The following is a 25,926-nucleotide window of genomic DNA, read 5'->3' on the forward strand; positions in this document are numbered from 1 at the left end:
CCTTCACATTTTTTAATGTAATTATTTACATTATTTTCTTTGTTGGACAATCATTTTCGCTTAATTCAACCACAATGAAAATTAATTGAATCCTCATTTTGTTGTGGGACCCCCTGGAGCCATTGCATTGAATCCTGGAGGTCCCCAGACCCCACTTTGGGCAACCGCATGTCTTTAATGACTTGGTTTGTTACTGTGTATAAACAGATGCGCCCCCTGCAGGCAGCTTTTCCCACCGTGTCCCTCCTCCTCCTGCTATACTCCGCTCTCTGACTCCACGGCTCCTCATTCACTAGAAGATGGCGGACTGCGCTCCACTATTAGATGAGGAACTCTCGTCCTTTGTCTTCAATTACCTGACAGAAAACTCCGGCAGCCAGGTAAGATTCAGGCCTCTTTGGACACACCAAACCTTGGGCTTTCCAGACCGGGGTGCGCCTTTGCACGTCGCCGGCCGTGGCGCACGCTACGCCCGGTTGATGTGAGGCTTTCGCCCCGTTTGACAGCAGCATCTCCCAGGCACAGTGCGACCGGTGTCTCAGTGTCTGCGTGTGTGTGAATGTCTACTATGTCTGGCTTTCACGTGTTTATCGGAGGAAATGTCATCAGCCATAAGCAATGAGGGAATTTGACGGATTAAAACGATTAAATAGGAGTATGTGTTGGTGCTAGAAGAGCCGGTGTGCTGCTGCTTGGTAAGGATTATTTGGTATGCAGAGGGGGGCTTTGGAAACTTTTGACGCATTCTTGAGGGAAGTTTTAATGTCAGTGCCGGAGACACGTGGTGCGCCGCTGGAAGCATGGACTTGGCCTTGAAGGACTATTATGATATTATGATACTTATTCACTGTCTACAGGACTGCTTTGCTTTAAAACTGTAGGCTTTAGAAGAAAAGAAATGTAGGCTATGTATTTCGGTTGATGCTCTGCTGGTGGGATATCATGTTGTTGTTTTTTCTCGTTTAATAGGAACTTGTGTTTAATAAAGTGTCTCTTTGGGGAAACACTGCAAAGCATCAGTGATGTGTAATGTTACATCTCCACTCCATTATAAGCTGCTTGCCACAGCACCGAAGCTTAACTGGGGATCTCTGTGTTGGATAACTGCAGGCTGTTCGGTGCGCTTTAAAGTTGAGCATTTCCCACCGATGATTCCTGTAATTTCGTCACATTGGTCAATTTATCATACGAGGTTCTGCAAAGTAATGAGATGCGGAGCAGACAGTGGGTTTAGGTCAGCTGAGAAAGTTGGTGCAATTCTACGTTTTCACAATCGTTTGCGTAATCGTTAGGGAACGGTTACAAAACGTTTGTCTGCATGGTTCACCCGGTTGTTTGCTGTGGCTATAACCGAAAGAACGGATTCTTGGGCTGTGTGTCTGAAGGGGGGACGATGACATACAGTTTATGGTGTTGCTGTGGGGGTGCAGGGAATTGATTTTGCACCGAATTTCAAGAAAGCGTTAAGACTCCAAACTGCGTTCAGAAATCGCTGCAATTCTGGCGTTCTTTGCTTATTGGCAATCATGTAACACCTAGAACATAGATTGATTCTTTTAAATGAATGAATTCGATGTTTAATTGAATTCGGGATACGATCAACACACCAAGTATCCCGTATTAAAACAATATCTGAACTTGTATAACTGGTTCCCCTGTTAATCCCAATATAATCTCCTACTCAAGAACCCCGCTGAGTGCGGTAGCGAGTGGTGTTTTCCAATTATAAAAGTTGAGATTTCATCAAAATGAAGTGACGCTCTGTACCTAACATGTATGGCGAACGTTCTAGGAGAAGGTGGTTATTAACAATAGCCCATAGGCTGTATAATATGATATATGCCTCGTTGCGTACATGGAAATAAACACCAAATTAGCAGATTTCTGAACCGGGTTTGGTGAGAAATTCAAATTCGTATCACGTCTAATCTCCATCTCCCTCCTGGTTGTAGAGTCGCACTTCCGAAATACGCACGGATCTACACCGTGCTAGTAAACCCATTAAACGGTCTGTCGTTTAAAATACAGGACCCCCGGTGTTACTGCATCATAGTGTGACGTAAGATTGCTGTGAAGCACGGTCATCGGAGGTTGTGATGGGACGGGGTTGGTATATATGTGTGTGTGTGTGTGTGTGTGTGTGTGTGTGTGTGTGTGTGTGTGTGGGGGGGGTGTCACAACTGATTGGCAGCTAAAGCAGGTTAATTCAGTGTGTGGTGGGATCCAGGGAAACGGTGGGCTATTTATAACCTGCAGCAGTGACATGCTTCCACATGACAACCACATACAGACAGATGTATCTAAGTGGTAAATGAGAGGAAAGAAATGCACCAAAATATCCCTCATATAGGAGCTAACAATATGACAACACATTGTAGTAATAATTAGATAGTGACATTCTACATCAATATGTTATCATGTTTCTACGTTAATGTTATGTTATCATATCCTATGATCACTCAACATAACAGACAAGTAGTGGCCTTCTGGTTGGACAGTCATTACAAACTCATTGTTGAAACCTACTGAACATACCTTTATTTTAACTTCTAGTGAAGATCTTAAAGTTCCCAAATATACCAAATCTGTCAGGCAGAATTTTGGGGGAAATGTGATGTCAGTGCATACATCTAGAATCTTTCCATTTGATGGTATGGTGCGACAATAGAAATCTTGGGTTTAAATGTTTCACTCAGTGGAAACATCAATAGCTTCAGGACAGAGCTGGGACAAGCTGATTAAGAATATATATGATACTGCCAGACAGTGTGCAATGAGATGATTTTTAACAACCCTAAAGTTAAATGCAATAGTGACATGCATGCTCGTATATTTGCTGTACAATTTGCAGTTATTTCTTCTCAGGATTTTAAGGCTGGTTTGCTGCAAAGTCCTTCAGTGACACAGGCGGAGAAAAACAGGGTGCAACTGGAGTGTAGAACAGGAAACCAATCAAATTGCACATTGTATCACTGCTTAAGTTCTTTCTTCATGTGTAGTCTGATAAGGTTATCTATTCTACAAACGCAATGTTAATATGTTAATATTTACTCAGGGTTATTAGGGCTGGCTTGTGCCTTTTCCTTGGTCCCTCTCTCTCTCTCTCTCGCTCTCTCTCTCTCTCTCTCTCTCTCTCCTTCAGTGTGTGTCCATGCAGCTCGCCCCTGCCGGCTGGTTATTGTAATACTACTCTATCCTCGTGACTGGAGTTACAGAACAGGGCTGCTGCAGTCATGTGAGTTGTAGTGGAGGGAGGGAGAGGCGGAGGGAGGGAGGGAGGCGTTAACTGTGACGTAGAAGAGTGACAGGCAGTCCCTCCCCCCTCCTCCTCCTAACATGTGATTGCTTCCTCCTCTCTCTCTCTCTCTCTCTCTCTCTCTCTCTCTCTCTCTCTCTCTCTCTCTCTCTCTCTCTCTCTCTCTCTCTCTCTCTCATAGTCTCCCCCTCTCTCACTCACTCTTACACAGACATACAGTACACATGCTTACTGTCATTTCTCTCCTTTCCACTTCCTTTATTTTTCTCATTCACACATTCATAATCTGTTCATTTTCTATCTTCCTGTATTTCATGATAGTATTCAAATAAAATGGGTTTCTTGCACGTGGAATCTGAAACTTGAACCTGTTGCGTTGCCTGGGTTCAGACCTTTGTGTCTGCCTAGTCCAATGAGTTGACTGATTGGTCTGGCATCAAAGGTTTCTCGGTTAAACAAGCAATTGATCCAATGAGTACCGCGAGGGGACTAAAGATTAGCCTAAATGTTGCTGCAAAGTTTTGGATATGAGAATGGTCCTGATTTGCACAAAAAAAATTATTTCTTTCCATGTGATTTGTTGGCTAAAAATGACAAGAAAGTCTGCTGCTACCAGCCATTTTACTGGCCACCTTGACTAAATTACTGTGAAGGTCAGGACTGACTGTGTGATGGATCTGTAAGGTAACACAGTCATCTTCCTGTTGACATAAAAATAAACTTAGTTTACGTCAAAGCTCATTTTTTGTTGTTGTCAGTTTATGTACCTAGGCACTTATATTTCTTCCTGTGGAGAGCTATAAGGGCCTCGGAGGATGTGATGCTTTTCTTAAGCCAATACCAATGTCTTTGGTTGACCACAGATGATTATTAGATGCCTCATTGGTCGGCCGATGCGTCACTCTTTGGTTTGGATACACTGCACTCAAAGAACAAAAGTGTGGTTGTCAGTAGAGCACGTCAACACAGTGAACACAGTTTGATATACTGATACTACATATGTTAAATGTAAGAAAGAAAGAGTATACTGTAGTTTCATGATGCTACATTGCAGCTTATTGAGATAAAAGCTCCAATCAGTTGACTAACTGGTGAACTTATTCACCAATCAGGTTCCTTTTCCTTTTCCAGCAGAGCAGGAAACCATGTCTTTGCCATTTATTTGAGACAGTCAAATATGATAGTAACATAGTCAGCTGTTCTCAGAGCAGCGGAAAGTAAAATAGCTTCTATCTCCAACTGACTGGAGCTATTGAAAGGTTATTTTAGAGTTCAGGTGGACTTCCAGACAGATTTCAATGCTAATCATTGCCCGGGTGTTTAGGGTCGGTCGGGGTCCATCCAGGGGATTGACTGAAGATCAGGCCGACTTAACGTCAGTCACCACCAGCAACCAGCCATGGGGAACATGCCTGTACAATATTAGCTGTGGCTTGTCAGTTACTCGACTTTGCCTGTTTGCAGTTAAACAACTTGGCTCTTGAAGAGAAAGTCACATGCAAATTCAAGCACACATGTTGGTGTCCAGTGAGACAATGTTGATTCTCTCAGTGGCCATTTGAAAAGCACATATTCATCTCTCGGATCAGAAATGCGGCAAACATAAACTACATGTGCTTGAAGTTTATTTTGAAGTTAAGTCCTCAAAGTCAAGTTATCCTGCTGCACTATTCTACTGTACAATTTCAGCATCTAAAAGTCCATTTGGTTGATGAATTCTGGGATGTAAAGCCATTGCATCATGTGGATCATGTGTGCTCTGCACACCTGTTAAATTAACACTTATTTGGAAGATTGTGATAAAAAGAAACCCACAAATAAGAGAGCAGTCCCAGCTTAAGGGAGTAACAAGATGTGAGTTGGAGGTTGAAATAGGTCAGTAATTGAAAAATCCCATTCCATTGTTGTCTGCTCTGTGCCCCAAGTTACATGTTATTATCAAGTAAGGTAAACTAATCAGCTCTCAAGTGTTTGAAACGTTAATTGCGTCTCTGAAATGACGCCTACGTGCACCAAATGGAAAACTTAATAATGCTTAAAGCCAATATTGTGCTGCTGTGTAGCCCTATAGAGCCTCAGACTGTCAGTCAGCACTTTATCCTATAACCGTGATGCCTCCATGTGTGTGTGTGTGTCTCCTACACAGCAGGCGGTCAGCTCTCATCCCTGGCTATCAGGTAATCTTATCCAGTTTTGGATCGGAAGTCACACAGTCCCTTACTGACCACATTTAGCTTGATAGTGTGATGCTGCAGGGATAGACTGACAACATTTTGTCAAGTTTTTAAAGCTTCAAGTCAACCATTATTAAAAATAATAACTGTCATCTTTTTGACTTGAATTACTCTATGTCCCACACAAAAAAGTTCTGCTTTTATTTTCCTTTGTGGTTATATTAACAACACAGTTGGGAAGTTGGCATGAGCAGTGAGGAAGAAAAATCTGCACAAATGTAATTTAAAAAAAAATGGTTTGATGCATGCTTTAAATAATTTCCCCCTGGGATTATTAAAGTATTTCTGATTCTGATGCTTTATGATTGACACGTGATCTGTAGGAAGTAAAGTACAGAAATATCAGAGCAACAAATACTTAAGATGGAGGCAAATACAAAGAAAGAAAGTGTGGATTACTCCTTTAAATTTAGTGTTACGTCTTCTGTAGAAACCTGGCTGGCCTGAGGGCGGGGCAAAAGAGGATGGCAATAAAAATGTTAATGAGATTATAAAGTATCTCCCGGCATCTATTGGTTCGAATGAAACCGTAATGATCACTTATCAGTCTCTGATTTACGTGGTGTATAAAAGCACCCTTAGAATGCATCACTTTCTTGATGGGGCCCAATAAATCCAATTAAAATTGGACAGTGACAGAGAAGAGTGAAGGATCCAGACGGCGAAGTAGACAGGCAGACAGACAGGTGTATAAATAACAAGGCTTTGAAGTTTCACCTGAGAGTGATGGATACAGGTGGTATTGGCAGTGACTGGGATTTGCACTGTGCCAGGGATAGACACACATTCTCTTTGGTTACATTTGATCTTTTCTTCACCGTCCACTGATTTTGTTGCGACTGTCCTCCCTCTTTTATTCCCAATTCCTTGTCATTGTCTTTCTCTGTGTCTATTCTGTCAGTCTGAGTCGTGATGTGCAGTGCTGCAGTGCAATGTGTTCATCTTGCAGCCTTGCAGTGACTCACCAATCCCTTCTGTCTCTGTGTACTGGACACACACACACACACACACACACTGTTACACACACTTGAGCTCATGAGCATCACTTGCATGTATACACACGCATGCATGAATATACAGTATATTTTACAGGATGGGTAGAAATATAAATGTGCTAAAATGCACATCTACTACATTTACATTTTTAGTAGGCCTGAATGATTCTGAAAAAAAATCTAATTGCAATTGTGATTGTGATTTAATATGTGATTCTTTTATAAGCTCTTTGTCTTCTGTATTATTCAAAAAAGACAAGCAATACATCATTGTATAGTATGACCAACACTATATTAGATAGATTAAACACGCTGCACAGCATCTTCTTTTTTAAAGCCAAAACAGTCCCACACAACTTGATGTACTGTTCCTTTTTGACACTAAAGTTTCCACTGTGTCGGGTTCTGTTGAGCCGGAGACTGATGTACAACAGGTCAAGGCAGATACGCCGTTGCGTTGATGCTTCCTCCGCAGACTGCTTTACTTTCGCGTGTCACGTGACCAGAGTGTAATGGCAGCCTTTGTGGTAAAAAAAAATGCAAATGCAATTAATAGTTCAGCCCTAATTTTTTAGATTAGTTGCATTTATATTTCAGGCATGTATCTGTTCTGTGATTGTCGCTAAAATTGACTCTGGTCTTGGTAATGTCTCCTAAACCCAATGCTGTGGGAGCCTGGCTGTTCACTGGGGGTTACTGTGGTGCTGCACCAAGGTGGCGTGTGTGTGTGTGTGTGTGTGTTGTTAACCATACGTGCATGTGGTTGATCCTCATCGTGTGTGTGTGCGTCAGAGTTGGGCGCTGGGAATATGGCTGCTTCCTCCCAAATCCCTCTGAGGTTCATCAGGCATCCGGCTTAGACGCTGACTCCCCACACCACCAGGCCTGTATAAGTGTGTGTGCCTGTAAACGAGGAACATAAACTGCATGTGTGTATGTATGTTTCCGTGTTTGAGCTTGCTGTTGCTAGCTATCATGCTAAGCAGAGGCAGGTTAGGGGTTCTCAATAATTAATTGCGTGGTGATTCGTCAGCTGCTCACTCAGGCCTGCTTGGCATGGCTACAGCTAACCCTCATACACACACTCACACTCACACTCACACTCACATTAGGGCTGCACGAGTCTAGATTAAATAAGAATCATGATTTTCTAACTCAGAATCAAGATTACAGTTATCTCTCTTACCATTCTTAGTGCCTCTGTGACCTCCTGGTTCCTATGAGATGTTTTCTGGCGTGCTGACGTAATGCGAAAGGCTCCAGTCATTAATGTTAGTGCAATCAGATGAAAAGCCTGTTTTCATAGCCTTGTTAGCTTCATCATTACCTAAAGTATCAGGTAGTGGTATCTATCTGTGTCATGCTGCGAAATAAAAAGCTCCAAACAAAAGCGAGTGACTCCTATTATGGAACAAGAACCATGTTTTTTAATTGTCAAAACTGTGGATATACAGTATCTCACAAAAGTGAGTACACTCCTCAAATTTTCGTAAATATTTCATTATATCTTTTAATGGGACAACACTGAAGAAATTACACTTTGCTACAATGTATAGCAGTTATTTCATGGATCCAGGATACTATGCATCCTGATAAAGTTCCCTTGGCCTTTGGAATTAAAATAGCCCCACATCATCACATACCCTTCACCATACCTAGAGATTGGAATGGTTTTATTTCAGTTAGCCTAATAGCTGCTTTGATTTGCATTGAGAGATGATTTTATGGAAAGTACCCCATGCCAATCTCTAGGTATGGTGAAGGGTATGTGATGATGTGGGGGTATTTTAATTCCAAAGGCCAAGGGAACTTTATCAGGATGCATAGTATCCTGGATCCATGAAATAACTGGCCTTTAATAATAAACATCTGCCTGTCTCTATGGGAATTTAACATAGGGGTGTACTCACTTTTGTTACCAGCGGTTTAGACATTAATGGCTGTGTGTTGAGTTATTTTGAGGGGACAGCACATTTACACTGTTATACAAGCTGTACACTTAATACTTTACATTGTAGCAAAGTGTAATTTCTTCAATGTTGTCCCATTAAAAGATATAATGAAATATTTACTAAAATGTGAGGAGTGTACTCACTTTTGTGAGATACTGTATATATTTACTGTACTTCATGTTCATCTGGGACAATTCCTTGATTCTGACTTATCATAGCAAAGGCTTGCAAAGGATCAGTGTGCTTTAGGTCAAAACACAACTACTACAGTAATTCTTCATTAGATTGGTTTCTACTAGCAAGGCAATATCAGGCTACATTCGGGCCTTTTTTTCTGCTTCTCTTTAGCCTAATTTGGAAGATTGTATAGTCTTCTTTTGCAGCCTGGTTTCCATCACAGAACCTACTGTACAGTACCAAGGCTTTTCTTCAAAGTTTCTGAAACAAAGTAGCTTATGCTTTAGAAGTAATGTATTACTTTGTAATATTACACTTGACATTTTAGTGACTAAACTCACTTGAACTGTTCCGAGTATCTCAGTGAAATGTATGCCAACAGCACAAGGGAACAGGAGGACTCCGAGGTCACAGTGTCAGCAAAAATGAAACTGCTCTCAGATCAGGACAGAACAGGTCTTTATAGACTGGGAACTGCCTCAGAATCTCTAAATCCAGTTTGCAGCCTATCCTGCATGCACACTGCAGGATTTTCCAAACACTTCTTCTTCCCCCCGAAGTGGAGTAGCAGAGCAGCACTCAACCGTGCAAAGTGTCCAACACGCGCAATGGCTTCGTTGCGTGTGTTACAGTGAGAGGCAGAGAGAACAGATATGGTGAGAGGAAGAAATGAGGGAAAGAAAAAAAATCCAACAGCAAAAGCGACACCAGGGAGCGAGTGTCTTATTATTCATCGTCCGCCTTTTGCTGTCTTAATTTATATGAAAATCTATTCGGTTTGTCACTGTTCCAGGTTGTTGCCACTCGCACTGTGACTCAAATCAGAGTGGGATGTGAGGATGTAAATTTCTCCATCTTATTTTTTTCTCTCTCTCTCTCTCTCTCTCTCTCTCTCTCTCTCTCTCTCTCCAGACTATAGTTTTAATGCAGATTAAATACTTTACAGTCAGTGCTGTGATTCACTGTTATCACCTCATCATATTTTCTTCCTGCTCTCCTCATTTTTATGGTTCTTCTTGTTCTGCCACATTCAGACACTCAGCAGACCACAGAGAATTTATCATTTTGGTTATTTATTGTAAAACCAACATTTACATAACGTTTAACCTTTGCGGCTCACTGGCAAGCGGGCAGATTCATCTAGCACACGTCTTTCGGATACATGACTGTGCTTGCTGCTGTGGGCTTTACACTACAGAAAAACTTTTGCTGTTTTGGAAATGCTCCTATAATGAAGTCCACATGGGGCCAAGTAGCATTGTTCCAGGACAGGATTACTGGATGGTTTCTGGCTCTTTGGGCATAGAACGCACTGTGCTCAAGGGGGACTGGGAGGCAACAGGGTGCATACACAATGCAGAGTTTGCTCTGCGCCTCCTAACATGATAATCTGGCCATGTTCTGTATTCTTTTCTTTTACCTTAATGTGTTGTGTTTGTCTTGTGATCAGCACACTTTGCATGTCTTTGTGTTTCTGTGTAAATAGTCATTCAGGTTGCTTCAAAAATCAACCTATTGACTGTGTGTATTGTCTGTGAGTTTTTGCTTCAGAGGATCGAAAGTGGCCTTGTGTCGTGTTAAGACTCCCTATTCTTCTATGCATGTAGGATGACATGTAAGGTAGAGGCACGGGATGAGTGTGTGCATATTTCACGTGATCACTGTAGAGAATTGATGCATGCTGTTACATCCCTCATCTGAATTTGTCCCCGCGTCTTAGGCGTTTTTTTTTCCTTTTATCAAAGAACGTATGTTGACATTTGTGTGCATGTGCAGATGTGTGTGTATGTAGGCCATCTGTCCTTAGCTAACCTTTACTTGCATATTTGTATTCATCACAGGGACCCTGTTGCTGTATTGATAGTGTCAACATGAGCGTTTGCCATTCTCCGCACACACACACACACACACACACACACACACACACACACACACACACACACACACACACACACACACACACACACACACACACAAGCTTTTTACAACAACACCTGAGGGAGATAGGAAAGGGTTGAAGGAGAGGGAATCCAATCTCACCCAGCAGCTCAAGGCTTTGTAGGGACACATGTGGAGGCCCAGCGGTCGCTGAGCTAGCTGGCTGCCCTATTTCTTGAAAGCTCGCCTCCTCTGTTACCTGATTTATCACACGGTCAGCCACCAGGGAAATGTTTTATTTTAAAAGCAAAAAAGAGCGTACCGAGGGCTGTGTCTCTTCCTAAAATCTGACGAGATGAGAGGCAGATGAGATGAGAGGGATTCTGATACCACAGCGACATGTCAGCGTCGCACAGAGCTTGATGTTAGCCAGCTCTCCACATGTGTAATAAGTGGCATTTGAAGTATGTAAGAAATAGTCAAATTGGGAGGGATTGGATGTTGAGAATCGGAGGATTTCACACTGTTTACTGGCATTAATCCCTTCTGTTTTAAATGAAAGTATACAACTGTATTTCTGCTAATAATAATACTAATTAGTAATAGTAAATAAAGCAATTAAAATCATTTTAAATCGATTATATTGTGATTTCGGATGTCTGTTGAACTTTTAACAAATTGTGGCTGTTTTAAGGGACTGATACTGCAAAAAGGGGAGCTTTTATAATGCTTATGATTAAAATTATAGAAATATTGAATTTCGTTTAAAACCGGGGTTTATATTAAAGCTTGAACAATAATGTTTTAATGTTGTCTTCAGCTTTGGACTTTGACACTTTGTGCTGTTCTTAAAATTGAGACTTTGACGCTGTGCAACAGTGTAATAAATCATGGGGGATGAATGAGAGTTGTGCGAGGGCTGGAGGCGTAAATGCTGCTCCGTTATTGGTTTGGACTCCGCCACAGCCCGCGATGTAGGTCTCTCTCTCTCTCCTTGACATTTTGCCAGTGTTTTGGCTGGGGCTCGTCTCCACTTAGCCGTCAGACAGATTGCGTTGTAAAGATGTCTGGACCATGGATGGGCAAGCACCCAACTGCACAAACTCATCACCACTCCTCGGACACCAACACAGGACCAACTAGGTGACACGTGTATACGCACACACAACATACTGCTGGTCTGCCAACCAAAATGTACATACCAGTATGTCATTTCCCTTCCAATAATCCACTGGTCCAGCTGGATTATTGTATGTGATTACGACTCATGCTGCTTAAGGTTAGGGATTACACGGAGCATTCACGGGTTATGCAGAGTTTTTAAGCAGTTACTCTGCTGGGCTTGAAAGAGTAATGCAGCAGCAGGGATGTGAGCTTGTTAATACGCTGGCTTATTGTACACCCTTTAATATTTGTCCTTACTCTGCTAATAGTACATCATGGTACAAGTAGCTGCATCCGCAGTAATAGTTGCAAACGTGATTGCATTACGTAAGAAGCAGCAGCATTAGTAGTTTAGTTTTCACTTTAGTAGTGGCATTATCTGCTGTTGTAGTAGCAAATGCAAAAGCAGCGGTAGTATTACCATAGCCTGGATGCCAGCCGAACTTAGCCCCGCCCACAACATTTGAGGTCGGGAAGTTCGGTCTGGACTTGATCCGTTGTGGAGCAACTATGCTCGAACCAGAGCTGTTCGGACCAATCAAATTGTCAGGGCAGGCTTTATACCATGATGGACAGATGATCAACAGTAACGTAAATTGAACGTAAAGCCTGCCTTTGACTCGCAGCCTCTGTGACGTCTGTATCCGTTGCTCTGATTGGTTGGAGGTCCATCCAATTGAGTGCAGAGGCATTTTCTTTCCTGGTTCGGTTGAAACACGCCCCGTAATCACAGCCCAATGGAGCCGTATCAGACTCAGATTCTGACTAGAATCTGAGTATGGCAACGTCAGGCTAGTATTACCATGGATGTATTATAAGAACTGGATACAGCGTTCAAGGCCGAGCCCCGTTCTTTGCTATGAGAGTTGCTCAGTGGCACATGAAGCCATCATGGAACCAAAAATTACCTGGATGATCGGTGCACTAGAGGCCTCTGCCGGCCGAGCCGGCTACTTCTGGTTTAGCACTCCGCTAACTTGAATGGGGATTAAATTTCCAAATGTTATCAGACTGAACAGACCAAATTCTGATAGTGAAACGAGTCATTTCAAGGGGGTTGTGATGCTCAAAAAAATTTATCCACTGATTTACAGACGTCTCTTTGCCATGTAAGTTTATGGGAAAAAATATTTACACCCTGTGGCAATTCCACCGTTTTGGTCGCTATGTTCAATTTGCTTCAATGCCTGGCACATTTCCTGGGGCCCTGAGTATCACTTACTGTAGTGGTGGTGGTAGAAGAGGCAGTAGTGGTGGTACTGGTAAGTAGTAGGAGTATACTACCTGTAGTAAGATAGTACTCTACTGTCAACACTAATTGTTTTTCAGGCAGCCATAGTAGTTATAGTGGTAGTGTTGTAGTAGCAACAGTAGAAGTAGTAGTAAAAGTGGTGGTAGTGGAAACACAAGTAGCAGACGTAATAATCATCATGAGACTGTCTCATGAGCAGGTCTGTTAGTAGTTTAAACACAGTGACAGTTGGTTTATCTCTACCATAGCTTATACTGCTGCACCCTCGTGTGTGTGTGTGTGTGTGTGTGTGTGTGTGTGTGTGTGTGAGTGTGTGTGTGTGTGTGTGTGTGCGTGCGTGCGTGCATGCGTGTGTGTGTCAAGGGTATTGGTGTAAATGAGACAAAAGGTTAACGGAAATTTCCATGGCATGGTGTGCGGGATCATGAGGACAAGAGGACACACATACACACACACACACACACACACACACACACACACACACACACACACACACACACACACACACACACACACTCACACACCCACACAGATGCCAGCATGGCACACAGCCGTGGCAACCAGGTGCCAGGGGAGGGCAAGCACAGGCTGGTGTGAACAAGCACTTTTACGTACAAACACACTCGGACAGCTATAGCTGCAGTTATCTAGCAGCATGGCCTATTACATTCAGTACAATTTTATTTGATATGGTTCAATGCAGTAGTACACATACACTTGCACAAACACACTGAGCACCTCTCCTCTTCTATTACTCTACTTTAAAAGCTATTTGTTGTTATTTTTAGATGTCGCTTCCTCAGATGAAAGGCACAACAATGCGTGTGTTCATTTGTGTGTGTGTGTGTGTGTGTGCGTGCGTGCTACAGCCAGGAGTATGTGTTATAAATAGTTTTCTTGGCACAGACCTGCACTCGTCACTGTCACATCACACACATTTAACCTGTGTGTGGCGTCTGGTTCAATCATAATTACTATAAGATCTCCACGTGGGTCTAGATATTTGTAGCTCTCAATCACAGCTAAGACCACTAACCGGGATTCTATCTCCGATCTACAAAATAATAGAGATGATCAATTACAAGCCTGGTAGTAACTTAGCGACTGCCAACTATTGTAATAACTAATCAGATCTTCATAAATTGCCTCTCTGTCGGCATCCACAATGCAATAACCGTGATATTGGGATATATTCTCCTGATAATGTGATATAATTTCACTGATAATTCAAAAAAAAGAAAATTAAATTGCAATGGAATGTCATTTTAGTTGTTAGTTTCATTTTATCTGGTGCACATGTATTTATATTTGTGTTCAATGTCATGCTCATGTGAGGATGCCTATCATTGTTTTTAAGGGAGCCTATTGTAACATCTGGCCAGGGACTGCAGATGAAAACTAGCCTTTTGGCTAATTCTGGCATATTTACAGAAATGTTTATTAATATGCACTGTCCCTGACAAATAAAGATCAAATTAAATGATAAACGCATTAGGGTGGAGTCGGCTTGCAGTGAGGGGCTCAGGCGCCTGTGCAGGGTTTAGTGATGGAAAGTTTAGAGGTGTGTATGTGTTTGAGGAAGTGTGTGTGAGTCATGTGTGTGGGTTGAAAGCAAGCAGCAGGCTTCTACCTGCATATATCGGGAGAGTGAGGCAGGTGGGTGAGGCCATTAATGACCTTTGGGATACATATACAAACACATTGGCACACACATATTTACTGCACACACACACACACACGCACATGATACATGCCGTGTGTATTCATGTTCCCAGTAAAACTAAAGCTTGTTTCTAACTGGTAACTTTCCACTGCAACTACTCCCTACGGCCTCCCTTTGCGTGTGTTCTTCTTCCGCCCTTTATCTCGTCATGATTTTTTTCTCTCTCCGCTCTCTCCCCATTTCCCCATTCATCTCTCTCTCTCTCTCTCTCTCTCTCTCTCTCTTTCTCTCTCTCTCTCTCTCTCTCTCTTTCTCTCTCCCCCCTCCCCCCCTTCTCTTTCGCTCATTGACCTACTTCCCAAAGGCTGCTCAGGCTTGCGTGACCGTAGTGCTCAATGCTGCGGTGATCTGGCATTCCACACACACTACACACGTGCATAAATGCTTACGTGTGCATATTTACAGCTACACGCACAGCACACGTAAGCATCCATACCATGCATGAAGAGTGTACATCTGCTTCCTAGGTGCTTTGTAATGAAACCAAAGGCTCAGCTACAACATTGAGATGCCTTTATCTGATTTGTAACAGTTTTGCATGGGCAATATGGTTGCAATCAATAAGCATGTTTTTCTAATATTGATGCATATGATGCACATTTTATGTACAATTTTAAATGCAGTGAACTTAATTCTGAATCTGATTTTGTTACCTTTCTTAGTCACAATTGTCTTGCAGTTATTCATTTAGACTGCTGGATTTTGTAGAGCATGAACAAAATAAGATCTTATCATCACAATATGATATCACTGAAAGTCGCTAAACAATATATTAATAATTTACCAGACAGCCTGAGAGTTTAAGCCCATATGACTTTGATTGCAATATCCACTATCGCTGTTTTATAGTTGCAAATAGTCATAATCGGCAGTAAGATTAGCCAGGACAATCAAACAACAACTCAATATTCATTTTGTGCGCGATAGTCAGTTCCTCTTGGAATTATTACAGCTTTTCTCTGATTATTGCAGTCATAAGTTGCTTCATTGCTTCGGCTGATTTTGTCAACATGAATTTTTCAGCTTGCTGGTGTTTGTCTTCTGTTTGTGCATAATGTTCACAACGTGGGAACAAAACCATTTCATGTGATCATAGTTGTCCAAATTCACCTGCACTCTGTTGATGTGAAGCTCAGTCAGATGAGATTAATCCAATTATTTGCATTAATTGCTGTAATCACAAAAGTGAGACCTGCCTGTGGGGAGCATCAGGTTCAGGCTAATGAGGAAGTGATTTCAAATCAACTCTGACTCATTATTATTGTGTCTCTCTCTCACTCACACCCTCAGTCTGTCTGTCTGTACTATCCTATCCCTATCAACTGATTACAAACGAGTGGCGTCTTGTTGATTGCACTCGGAACATATTGACCCACCCATGCTGTAGTGTGTAGTATGCGTCTCCTTTTTTTTCTCTCATTCATTGTTTCCCTCTTACACATCAAGGCGGGCATAATATTGACGGGGGAAATACTACTGTGATGCAATATGGGTAAAAAGCCAAATTCTTTCATGGTGAGTGTGTGAGTATGCTTTTGAATATGTGCAGGGAGCTTTCATAGGCTGTGTGTGCAGAGCGTAGTCAATAATGTGTTTACATGGGTAAATGTTTGTGTGTGTATAGCCTATATATATATATATGTGTATGTAAATTCAGAGAAATTAAAAGAAATTAATCGTTTGACAGCCCTATTTAGGAGTTACTAAACACTATATTGACTCTGGTAAGGATAGGGATTTTTAGTTTTTTACTTGGAGGAATTGTGCAATAATGACAGATTCACACATTTTTCTTTTGTTTACAGTAAATAAATAATTACAAATCTTAAAATCAAGTTCATAAAGTAACTGTCTTTGCATTCATTTGATTCCCAATCAAGATACACTGGTAAGAATGGCTTTCCATTGTTAATATGTACTTAAAAACTGGTCTGAAATGCAAAACAATAGAATTTTAATCATGTGATAAAATATGCGATTAATCGCGATTAACTATAGATCTTCATTAAAAAAAAATAATCGTTTGACAGCCCTATATATATATATATATATATATATATATATATATATATATATATATATATATATGTCTGTCTCCTCCTGCTGTTGGACACTGACTGTTAATGGAGCGTCTTGACAGTTGAGTGTTTGAACACTGCAGACTGGATCAGCTTGTCCTGGTTTGATTGTCACTTCACTTAATAGAATTCTTCTACATTTGTTTTCTTTGCATTACTACCCAGGGTTCTTCTGGAAATGGTTTACCCAAAACCTGTGTACTGTGGGTGCAAGCTGCTGGAGCAGAAATATGTTCTAAAATAATAATAAAATAAATATAGGCTAAGCAGCATAGATTTCCCCCTTTGTTTTCATTCTTACATGGGTTGAACAAGCCTCTGAATGAGCTTTAAGGCAGTCTTGAGGTCTCGCTGACCAGGGCTGGGTATTGTAGGGAGATATTTGAGTGGGGTCACTGAGTCAGTAAGTTACTAATTGGCCATGCACTTGGTGTATGCAAGTGTTAGTTGAAAGTATTTGTGTGTGTTCCTGTACAACAGAGACACTTCACTGCAGAAACCCACCTGGCGCGTGTTTGTGTATGTGTTGTGTGCACCGTGTTCAAGCCCACCTACACACCTCTCTTTCCTGTCATCGCACACCTTTCAGTCTTTTTTATTACACACACACACACACACACACGCACACACCTCTTCTGTGTTTCTCTCTCATGCTTCATGCTTTCCCCTCAGCTCTGCTCGGCTTTGTGCTTTTCTCAGCAGCGCCTGACCTCGTTTCAACTATCTCCCTTTTTCTCTCACTCTTTTCACTTTTTCATTTATTCTCTCTCCCATTTGCTCTTTGTCTCTCTCTCTCTCTCCCTCTTTTCTCCCTTTCTCTCCATTTACTGTATTCATTCCTTTCACCCTTTTCTCCTTTTCTGATTCATTTGCATTCTCTTCGATGTCAGCATTGCTCTCTCTCTCTCTCTCTCCCCCACACACTCGCAGCATTTCATTTGAATATTGTTCTAGCAATAGTTTGGAGACGTCTGGTTTGAGATAGCAGTTTATAGGGTCAACACACACGCACACACGCGCACACGCGCACACACACACACACACACACACACACACACACACACACACACACACACACACACACACACACACACACACACACTGTGACATGTACAAGTTACCATAAGTGAGTGATGGATGTTTTGTCAATCAAATCGGGGATTTAGTTTGACAGCACACACTCGCATACACACTCAGACACACCGACAGGATGAGGAGCACAAACAGGCCGATAGCCAGTTGACACGGCATGAAATACAGAGCGAGAGAGTGAGTCTGGAAGTCTTCATGGTCTGATAGCTTATCGATTCCTCTGCAGGTGATTTCAGGAGGAAGACGATTGGGATGGGAAGACAGAAATTAGACAAAAGAGACAGACAGGTGAGGGGAGTGGGTGAGAGAGATAATGAAATAAAAAGAGTCAGTAATTAGGCAGAGGAAAGCAGATGTCGAAATAGTCTACCTCTGAGATATGATTTTGAAAAAGCGAATTAAAGACTGACCTTTGATCTTCCTGCTATCAGTAGCATGCAGTTTTTTTATTGACTTTCTAGGAACTAAAGCATATTCTGCTGGTTCAAAAAAGTCTTTAAAGCTGTAGTACGTAGTTTCTGTCGCCCCCATGAGGAATTCTAACTAATGACAACAACACTGTCGGCGCGTCCACATGATACAAGCCTTCTGTGATCGTGCACAGCCCCCCACCCCTCCTCCACGCAGTTGCTAGTAGCCAAGGAGGACACGGAGGATTGAAAAAACATGATGGACTCTTCAGAAGAGGTCATTATCTACACTCGAGTTTCAGCGCGCGAAAGTCACCGGATGACACAATCTTCTGAACATAGTCATACTGAGAAATCCAGAGAGAGTTGTGTGGAGCTGATAGTCTTAATTAGCTTTGTAGCAACTCATTTGGTAATGGCTTGAATGTAACGGACGTTCATTGATATCAAAACGTTACGCACTAAAGCTTCAAGGTTTTCATAACATAGAAAATGACCAAAGTTTTAAGGACTGAAAGGAATAATCAAAAACTAAGGGTTAAACATTTCTGGTTAGTCCACGAGTGAAAACCAAGCTAATCAGTAAGCCTTAGTAGAGCAACATTTCACCCTGTAGTGGACATCCAGGCTGAAAAGTAGCCATTTATGGCCTTGGTTTCTCCTGCAATTTTACCTAGGCTAATAAGTAAGCCTCGAAAAGCCCTTCATCACCATTTAAGTGGGAAGATGGGTGAAGAAAAGTCCTGGAAAGACTTACCTTCTACTCTAGAGCTAAGCAGGCTAATAAGCATGTGTTGGCTAGCACTGTATAGCTCTGCAGTAGCTTAGCATCGGAAAGCTCTATTTAATCATGTGGCACTAAGGCCTTTCTTAGACCGTTATGGCCTTTGTTGCTCCTGTCTTGCACACCAGACTTCATTAGCCTGATATTGTTCTTTAGTCATATATTGAGTGAGCCAGCCTGACTAGCCTTGGTTGGAAAACACAGGTCACTGAGTACATCTTGGTTAGTGTGGCTCTGCAGTGGAAATCAGTCTAAAGTGAAGTCCTGTTTAGCCTTGGCATCTCCTTCATTTAAATTGAGTTAAATAAGTGAGACTTGGTTCGCCCATATTGGCCCTGCAGTACAAATCATGCTAGTTGGAAGGCCCTGTTTGGCCAAGTTCCGCCCTGCGTCAGAACACTGGATAATGCTATGTGATACTCAGGTCAGAGCCAGGCCTGCCTGCTCTCTTTTGTGGCTTTTATGTGTGTTTGGGTAGTGTTACTGCCATATTGTCTGGTAATGTAGTGGACCGCCTACTAGGAAGACTGAATGATCACCCTGTGTGTGTGTGTGTGTGTGTGTGTGTGTGTGTGTGTGTGTTCTTGTTTAACTATATTCGTGGGGTCCAAAAACCGGGAGTCCAGTATACTTGTGGGGTCCGGACATCTTTGTGGGGTCAAAATGCTGGACCTCACTACTTTAAAGGGCAGTTTGAGGGTTAAGACTTGGTTGTATGATTAGGGTTAGAATTAGTTTAGGGTTAGGGTGAGGGTAAGGGTTAAGGTTAGGCATTTAGTTGTGATGGTTAAGGTTAGGGTAAGGGGCTAGGGAATGCATTATGTCAATGATGGGTCCCCACAAAGATAGTGCCACGCACTGTGTGTGTGTGTGTGTGTGTGTGTGTGTGTGTGTGTGTGTGTCTGTGTGTGTGTGTGTGTGTGTGTGTGTGTCCGGTTTATTAGTCCTGTTGCCAGCAGCTGAATGAGAAGCTGAACACCTTGGAAACCAGCAGAGAAAAGCTTTACAGAGTGTTCTGCGCTTCCTAACACACAAGTTGTATTCTTGTATCATTGCCACCAGTGCAACAGGAAGACAAACTGCAAATACAGATTTTCAGCTGTCCTGGCAAACCAACAGTTTATTGTTCTGCCCCACTACTTCACTTCAGGAGTTTGATTAAATAAAAAAAAGTGTGTCGGGGGTTGGAGGTGGTGCATCCAGGTTACAGTATTGTTGAGAAAATACAACAATGTCAGTACTGCAGTAATACTTCGCCACTGTATGTGGTTGTGTAGTAATCCTGCTCGGTTGATGATTGACTGGAAGCAAATCTGAGTGTTTCCTCTCGAATGTAAAGACATGTCAAGATTGCTGAGATGACTAACGCTTGCATAAGAACATCCTACACACACACACACACACACACACACACACACTTGCACCCTTTACAGCTTGTCAAACACCCACAAATTTGCAAATTTGCAGAGTGACAGTGTGTGCATCCATAATTCATCCCCTTTTCCTTGAAGTGTGTTGAACGAGAACTGAATGTTTGTGTGTGTCCGAGAGAATCAGTTACAACATCGCTCCTGGTTGGAACAAGCCTGCTTTATGGAGTCAGATATCAGCCCGGTTTCCCTTTGAACCTTGTGTACGCACAATTTTGAGGGCAAGACAACTCAGTTCTGTCTGGCTCGCACACATCACAGCAGTGCATTTGTGTGTGTATATAAAAGACAGGGGAACGAGGGTAGTATAGTGATGGAATGAGCTGGTGGCGTGAAGGTCGTTCTGCCACTATAAACATGGTCTCACACACACACACACACACACACACACACACACACACACACACACACACACACACACACACACACACACACACACACACAAGGTCTCACATCAGCTGTCTGTCCCACCCTGTGTGTTATTTACTGCGACATTTTCAGAGCTAACCAGCTACCTGAGCTCTGTCCGAGTGTGTGTGTGTGTGTGTGAAGGCCAGTTCCAGCCTGCCAGGTAAAAGATTTGCTGCAGACATGGTGACAGCGAGGGACATTATATATTATTATATGTTCCAGTTGCTGTCTATCTATAAAATTGCTGTGCTAGTATTGTTTATTGTAGTATTTCATATGATATTGTCAGAGAAATATTGAAATGACCAGATGCAGAAAGATGATGTGTGTGTGTGTGTGTGTGTGTGTGTGTGTGTGTGTGTGTGTGTGTGTGGGCCAGTCAGGACATAATGGCAAAATAAAAGCGTGTGAGAGTGTGTGTTGGAGAGATGTAGAGAGGAAGCAGATCTTTTGATGGGACAGCTGGGGAGTTCAAAGCCCGCGCCTGATGATGAACACACACACTTACAAACACACACACACACACACACACACACACACACACACTCTGGTTTTTGTACTTGGCACAGCTGCAGTGACACACACACACACACACACACACACACACACACACACACACACACACACACACACACACACACACACACACACAGAGCTGCATTTAGAGATAAGCCAGGAGGTCAAAGGTTGTAGTACAAAGTCTAAGTCTATGTCCCTCTGTCTTTGTTTCTCTCTCTCTTTTCTACCTAATGTGGCTCTGCTGCTGCATGAGTCTCTCCGTCACGTGCGTTGCAGTCCAGCAGGGAGAGGCCATACATGCACACTGTTCACTGTCACACACTGTGATTCTTGGTACTGTGTGGTGTGTGTGTGTGTGCGCGTGTGTGTGTGTGCACGTGTGTGTGTGTGCACGTGTGTGTGTGTGTGTGTGTGTGTGTGTGTGTGTGTGTGTGTGTGTGTGTAATTCTCCAGCAGTTTGTGTAGGCAAAATCTCCAAAATCCTCTTGGGCTTTCTGTTGATTCATCGATACTACTATTGATGGTTTGGTCTTGTGTCCTCTCTTTCCTGCTTTCTTCTCATCTTCACTTTACCTCTACTTGTTTTACTCCACCTGTGCTCTCCTCTTCTCCCCTACTCCCCTCTTTCTTTTGCTCTTTTTCTGTCTTAGGCCCCATCCTCATTTTTCTCTTTATCTATTTTTCCTCAAACCTTCTTGGTTCCTTGCCCCTCCTCCTTTTCATTCCTACTTTATCCTTTATTTGCTTCCCTTTCCCCTTTTTATCTATTTTTTCCACCTCTCCTCTCCTCTCCTCTCCTCTCCTCTCTGTTCTCATTTCAGCATTTCATTTCTTGTTTCTGTAGATTGTGTTCAGACTTTATTTTTACTGGGAACCTTTCAAGCTTTCTCTTTTTAGCGTGTGTGTTTGTGTTTATGCATTCAAGTGTGTATGTTATCGTCTTTTGGAGGCAAATCTCATACATTTAACCATCTGTGAGATTAGTGAAATGGGTCTTTTCTAGCTGTTGCAGCTATAAAAGCGCCTTTAGACTCTGAAAATACTAAGGGAACTTCAGAAAGTGAGCCATTTTTGACAAAATGTTTGGTAAAAACAAATCCATTTCTATGTTGTTTTGCACAAAACCAGGAAGCACTTGACGTCAAAACACTGGGTGTGACTATATTCTACCTAAGTTCCATCTAGGTGCTCTTTTTGGAAAGTTCCAATCCATTAATACAAATATCCCCATATTTTTTTACCAAATACCTCGATATCGATATTGTGGCGATATTGTAGGGTTGACAATTGGTGCTTTCACAAAATATGCACACAAAGAGATTTTTGATAAATAATCATCAGTTATGTTGATATAATAACTATGTGGGTAAAGACAAATAATGGAACAGCTAGAACAGTCTGGTGGGTTCAGAAAATTACATCACTCTACTGTAATGCAGCCTTTAAAACCAGGAAAATACAACACTTAGAGTCATACAGTATCAGGATATTACGATATCCAAAATTTAAGATGATATCTAGCCTCATATATCGATATTGATATAATATCGATATATTGCCCAGCCCTAATATTGTGTAAGTCAAAATTAGAGGTTATTTCAATGTTCAGTTCAGAAACAGTAGTGTGTTAGACTGGAACTTTGAGAGCAGTGCAACTGGTTGTACTGGACTAATGTGTGCTAAGCCATTAAGCCCTGGTTATCACCTCACATTTAGCTAAGCAGCCTAGTCTGCTAAAGTCTGGATCTCTGCAGGTGGAATGCCATAATAGTGTTGGACAGTCTGTGGCAGTAGTAGTGTTGGACGGTCTGTGGCAGTAGTAGTGTTGGACGGTCTGTGGCAGTAGTAGTGTTGGACAGTCTGTGGCAGTAGTAGTGTTGGACGGTCTGTGGCAGTAGTAGTGTTGGACGGTCTGTGGCAGTAGTAGTGTTGGACGGTCTGTGACCAATGGGATGAAAAAGAAGTGAAAACAAGTGACTAAAAAAGGCAAAGAGAGGAGAGAGTTAGATGGTGTATCAGGAGAGATGAGGACGCGTCTCTTCAGTTTAATTGAAAACTGAGAGAGTGTTAAAGATGAAGACACAGAGAGAAATTGACTACAGAAAGAGAGCAACATTCCTCTACAGAGCGTAGGGAACAAACGGAAATGTTACTGAATTAAAGGAGAATATTAAAGCACACATAATATAAATTTGTCCTATAATCATATATGTGTTGAACAAAAAAATACTGTACAGTGTACATGTATAATGCATAGACCTGAAAAAACTGTACTATTGCTGCGCGCGTGTGTGTGTGTGTGTGTGTGTGTGTGTGTGTACACGTGAGCTGCGTCTGCAATGTTGTGTCACCCTGGTATTCCTCACTCCGCTCAAGGACGGAGTTGCTGATTGCACCTGCCACCCTCCACTGCGTGTGTGTGTGTGTGTGTGTGTGTGTGTGAGTGTATGAATGTGCATGTATAAGTGATTGCGTGTTTGTTACCGACTGCCATGTGTGCACATGGGTTTGCGTGTGCATTGGTGTCCTTGTATATGTGTGTGTGTGTGTGTGAAGCAGTGACAGGTTTCCGGTGCTGTGAGGTGACTAAGTGGGGCACTAAGGAGGCGGGGGGGTATCATTTGATACATGGTTTTGTGTGTGTGTGTGTGTGTGTGTGTGTGTGTGTGTGTGTGCGCGCGTGCGCGTGTGTGTGTGTGTGTGCGTGCATGCGTATGTTGAAGACACACACCTCTCATCACAGTGGGAGGTCTGATACTTGATCATAGCAGCACCTGATATGTCGCTTACTGCCAACGTGTATGGCTCTCTGGTAGAGCTGCACAGATTAATCAATTAGTTGTCAACTATTAAAATAATAGCCAGCTATTCTGATAATCGATTAATCGGTTTAAGTCATTTTAATGAAAAAAGAAAAACATCTCTCATTCCAGCTCCTTAAATGTGAATATTTTCTAGTTTCTTCACTCCTCTGTGACAGTAAACTGAATATATTTGAGTTGTGGGAAAAACAAGGCATTTGAGGACGTCATCTTGGGCTTTGGGAAACACCGATCCACATTTTTCACAATTTTCTGACATTTATAAACCAAACAACTAATCAATAGAGAAAATAATCAACCGATGAATCCACAATGAAAGTATTCATTAGTTTCAGCCTTATTCTCTGCATGTATGTGTGTGTGTGTTTCCAACATGCATGTGCTTCCATTGTGAATCTGCATGTTTAGGGCAGCGTGTGCTCATTCTGGCCTGCAGGTTATCATGTTAAGCACAGAGCTGCTTAAAGCTCAGTCTAACATTAGCATGCATCATGTAGCCCTGCACGGTCACTGCACAGGTGTGACCTCCAATCTCACATCCTGGTGTCTTCATGACAGAAGACACCATATTGGAGGATCTGTAGTTGCTACGTGAACAGCTGGTTGTTGTGTTTGTAGATATAATTGATCAGACATAGTTAGTTTTGGCTAATTTTGAATCAAAACTGATCATATTATCATTATGTTTTCAGTTGTACTGTACCATGGATTGTATCAGAATTATTTTGGTCTTTTTGAAAATGACCAAAATGAATGAAAAGATGAGTCTAATATATTAAGATAAGATAAACTGTATTGTCTTGTAGGAAATATGTCTTGGACAAGAAGCACTGATTTTGTCACAATTAGCATACATATACATGCATTAATTATCAATCATACATTTTGTCACAATTAGTAGAGTACATGACAATATATAACAAGACAACAACGTACTTTAGGACAAGAAGAATAAATAAAGCTCATCCACTAGTTGAGAGGATATTGCACAGGCCCTGATATTGATACATGTTCATGTAACTTTTTATTGAACGAGTCCATGAAAGTTTTAGATTATAAGGAGCACAGATACATAGTCCAGTTCATGTAAGGAAGCTAAGTGTGACTCATCACTAAACTAAGTTCCTCTTGATAGTAGTTTCCACTTCTTTTTTAAATATTTAAGGAATTTAGTGGATTCATTTCCACAGTGTTACCTATTCATTTGGAGACATAAATCATAACATCAGGTCTGTAAAATTATGTTGACGTGGCCTCCTCCAGTCAACCTAGCAGTAAGTGTCTTACTATTTAAAAAATGACCCTTCTATGCTTGTACTTTCATGTTGGAAGTTGTGTCGAGAAGTTGATGCCAGTTGTAGTGTAATCCAATGCTGTCCAGTGCAGTCCAATGTAGGTTGTGTTATTCTTATAGTTAGCTCCAAGTAGGCAATATCAAACATTTCCTTAGGACTGTGGCCAGACAGTATTTCCAAAACCTTTTGCCTAGTTTTGTCAAGATTAAGATTGGGTCTGACACCATAAACCTACTCTCCTAGCTGGAGCTCCTACAACAAACTTTTTTACACTTTTTTTGTTTTCAACTTTACAGTGTGTATCTCTTCATTGCATTACATTACATTACATGTCATTTAGCTGACGCTTTTATCCAAAGCGACTTACAACTGCTATATATATCAGAGGTCGCACACCTCTGGAGCAACTAGGGGTTAAGTGTCTTGCTCAGGGACACATTGGTTGATGTACCGC

At 41.9% G+C, this 25,926-nt stretch overlaps 1 protein-coding gene across 2 annotated transcripts in view; it reads left to right on the plus strand.

Annotated features, from left to right (window-relative positions):
- The first annotated feature begins 249 nt into the window (after positions 1-249).
- Positions 250-25,926, plus strand: part of ppargc1b (peroxisome proliferator-activated receptor gamma, coactivator 1 beta) — a 97,557-nt gene continuing 71,880 nt past the window's right edge. For both annotated transcript variants that reach the window (XM_036004733.1, XM_036004737.1), the window contains exon 1: positions 250-380. In XM_036004733.1, the coding sequence (XP_035860626.1) occupies positions 300-380 (81 nt within the window). In that variant the 5' untranslated portion in view covers positions 250-299. The remainder of the gene's footprint in view (positions 381-25,926) is intronic.

Source organism: Sander lucioperca, chromosome 1 (assembly GCF_008315115.2).
Source record: "Sander lucioperca isolate FBNREF2018 chromosome 1, SLUC_FBN_1.2, whole genome shotgun sequence".
Taxonomy (NCBI): Eukaryota; Metazoa; Chordata; class Actinopteri; order Perciformes; family Percidae; genus Sander; species Sander lucioperca.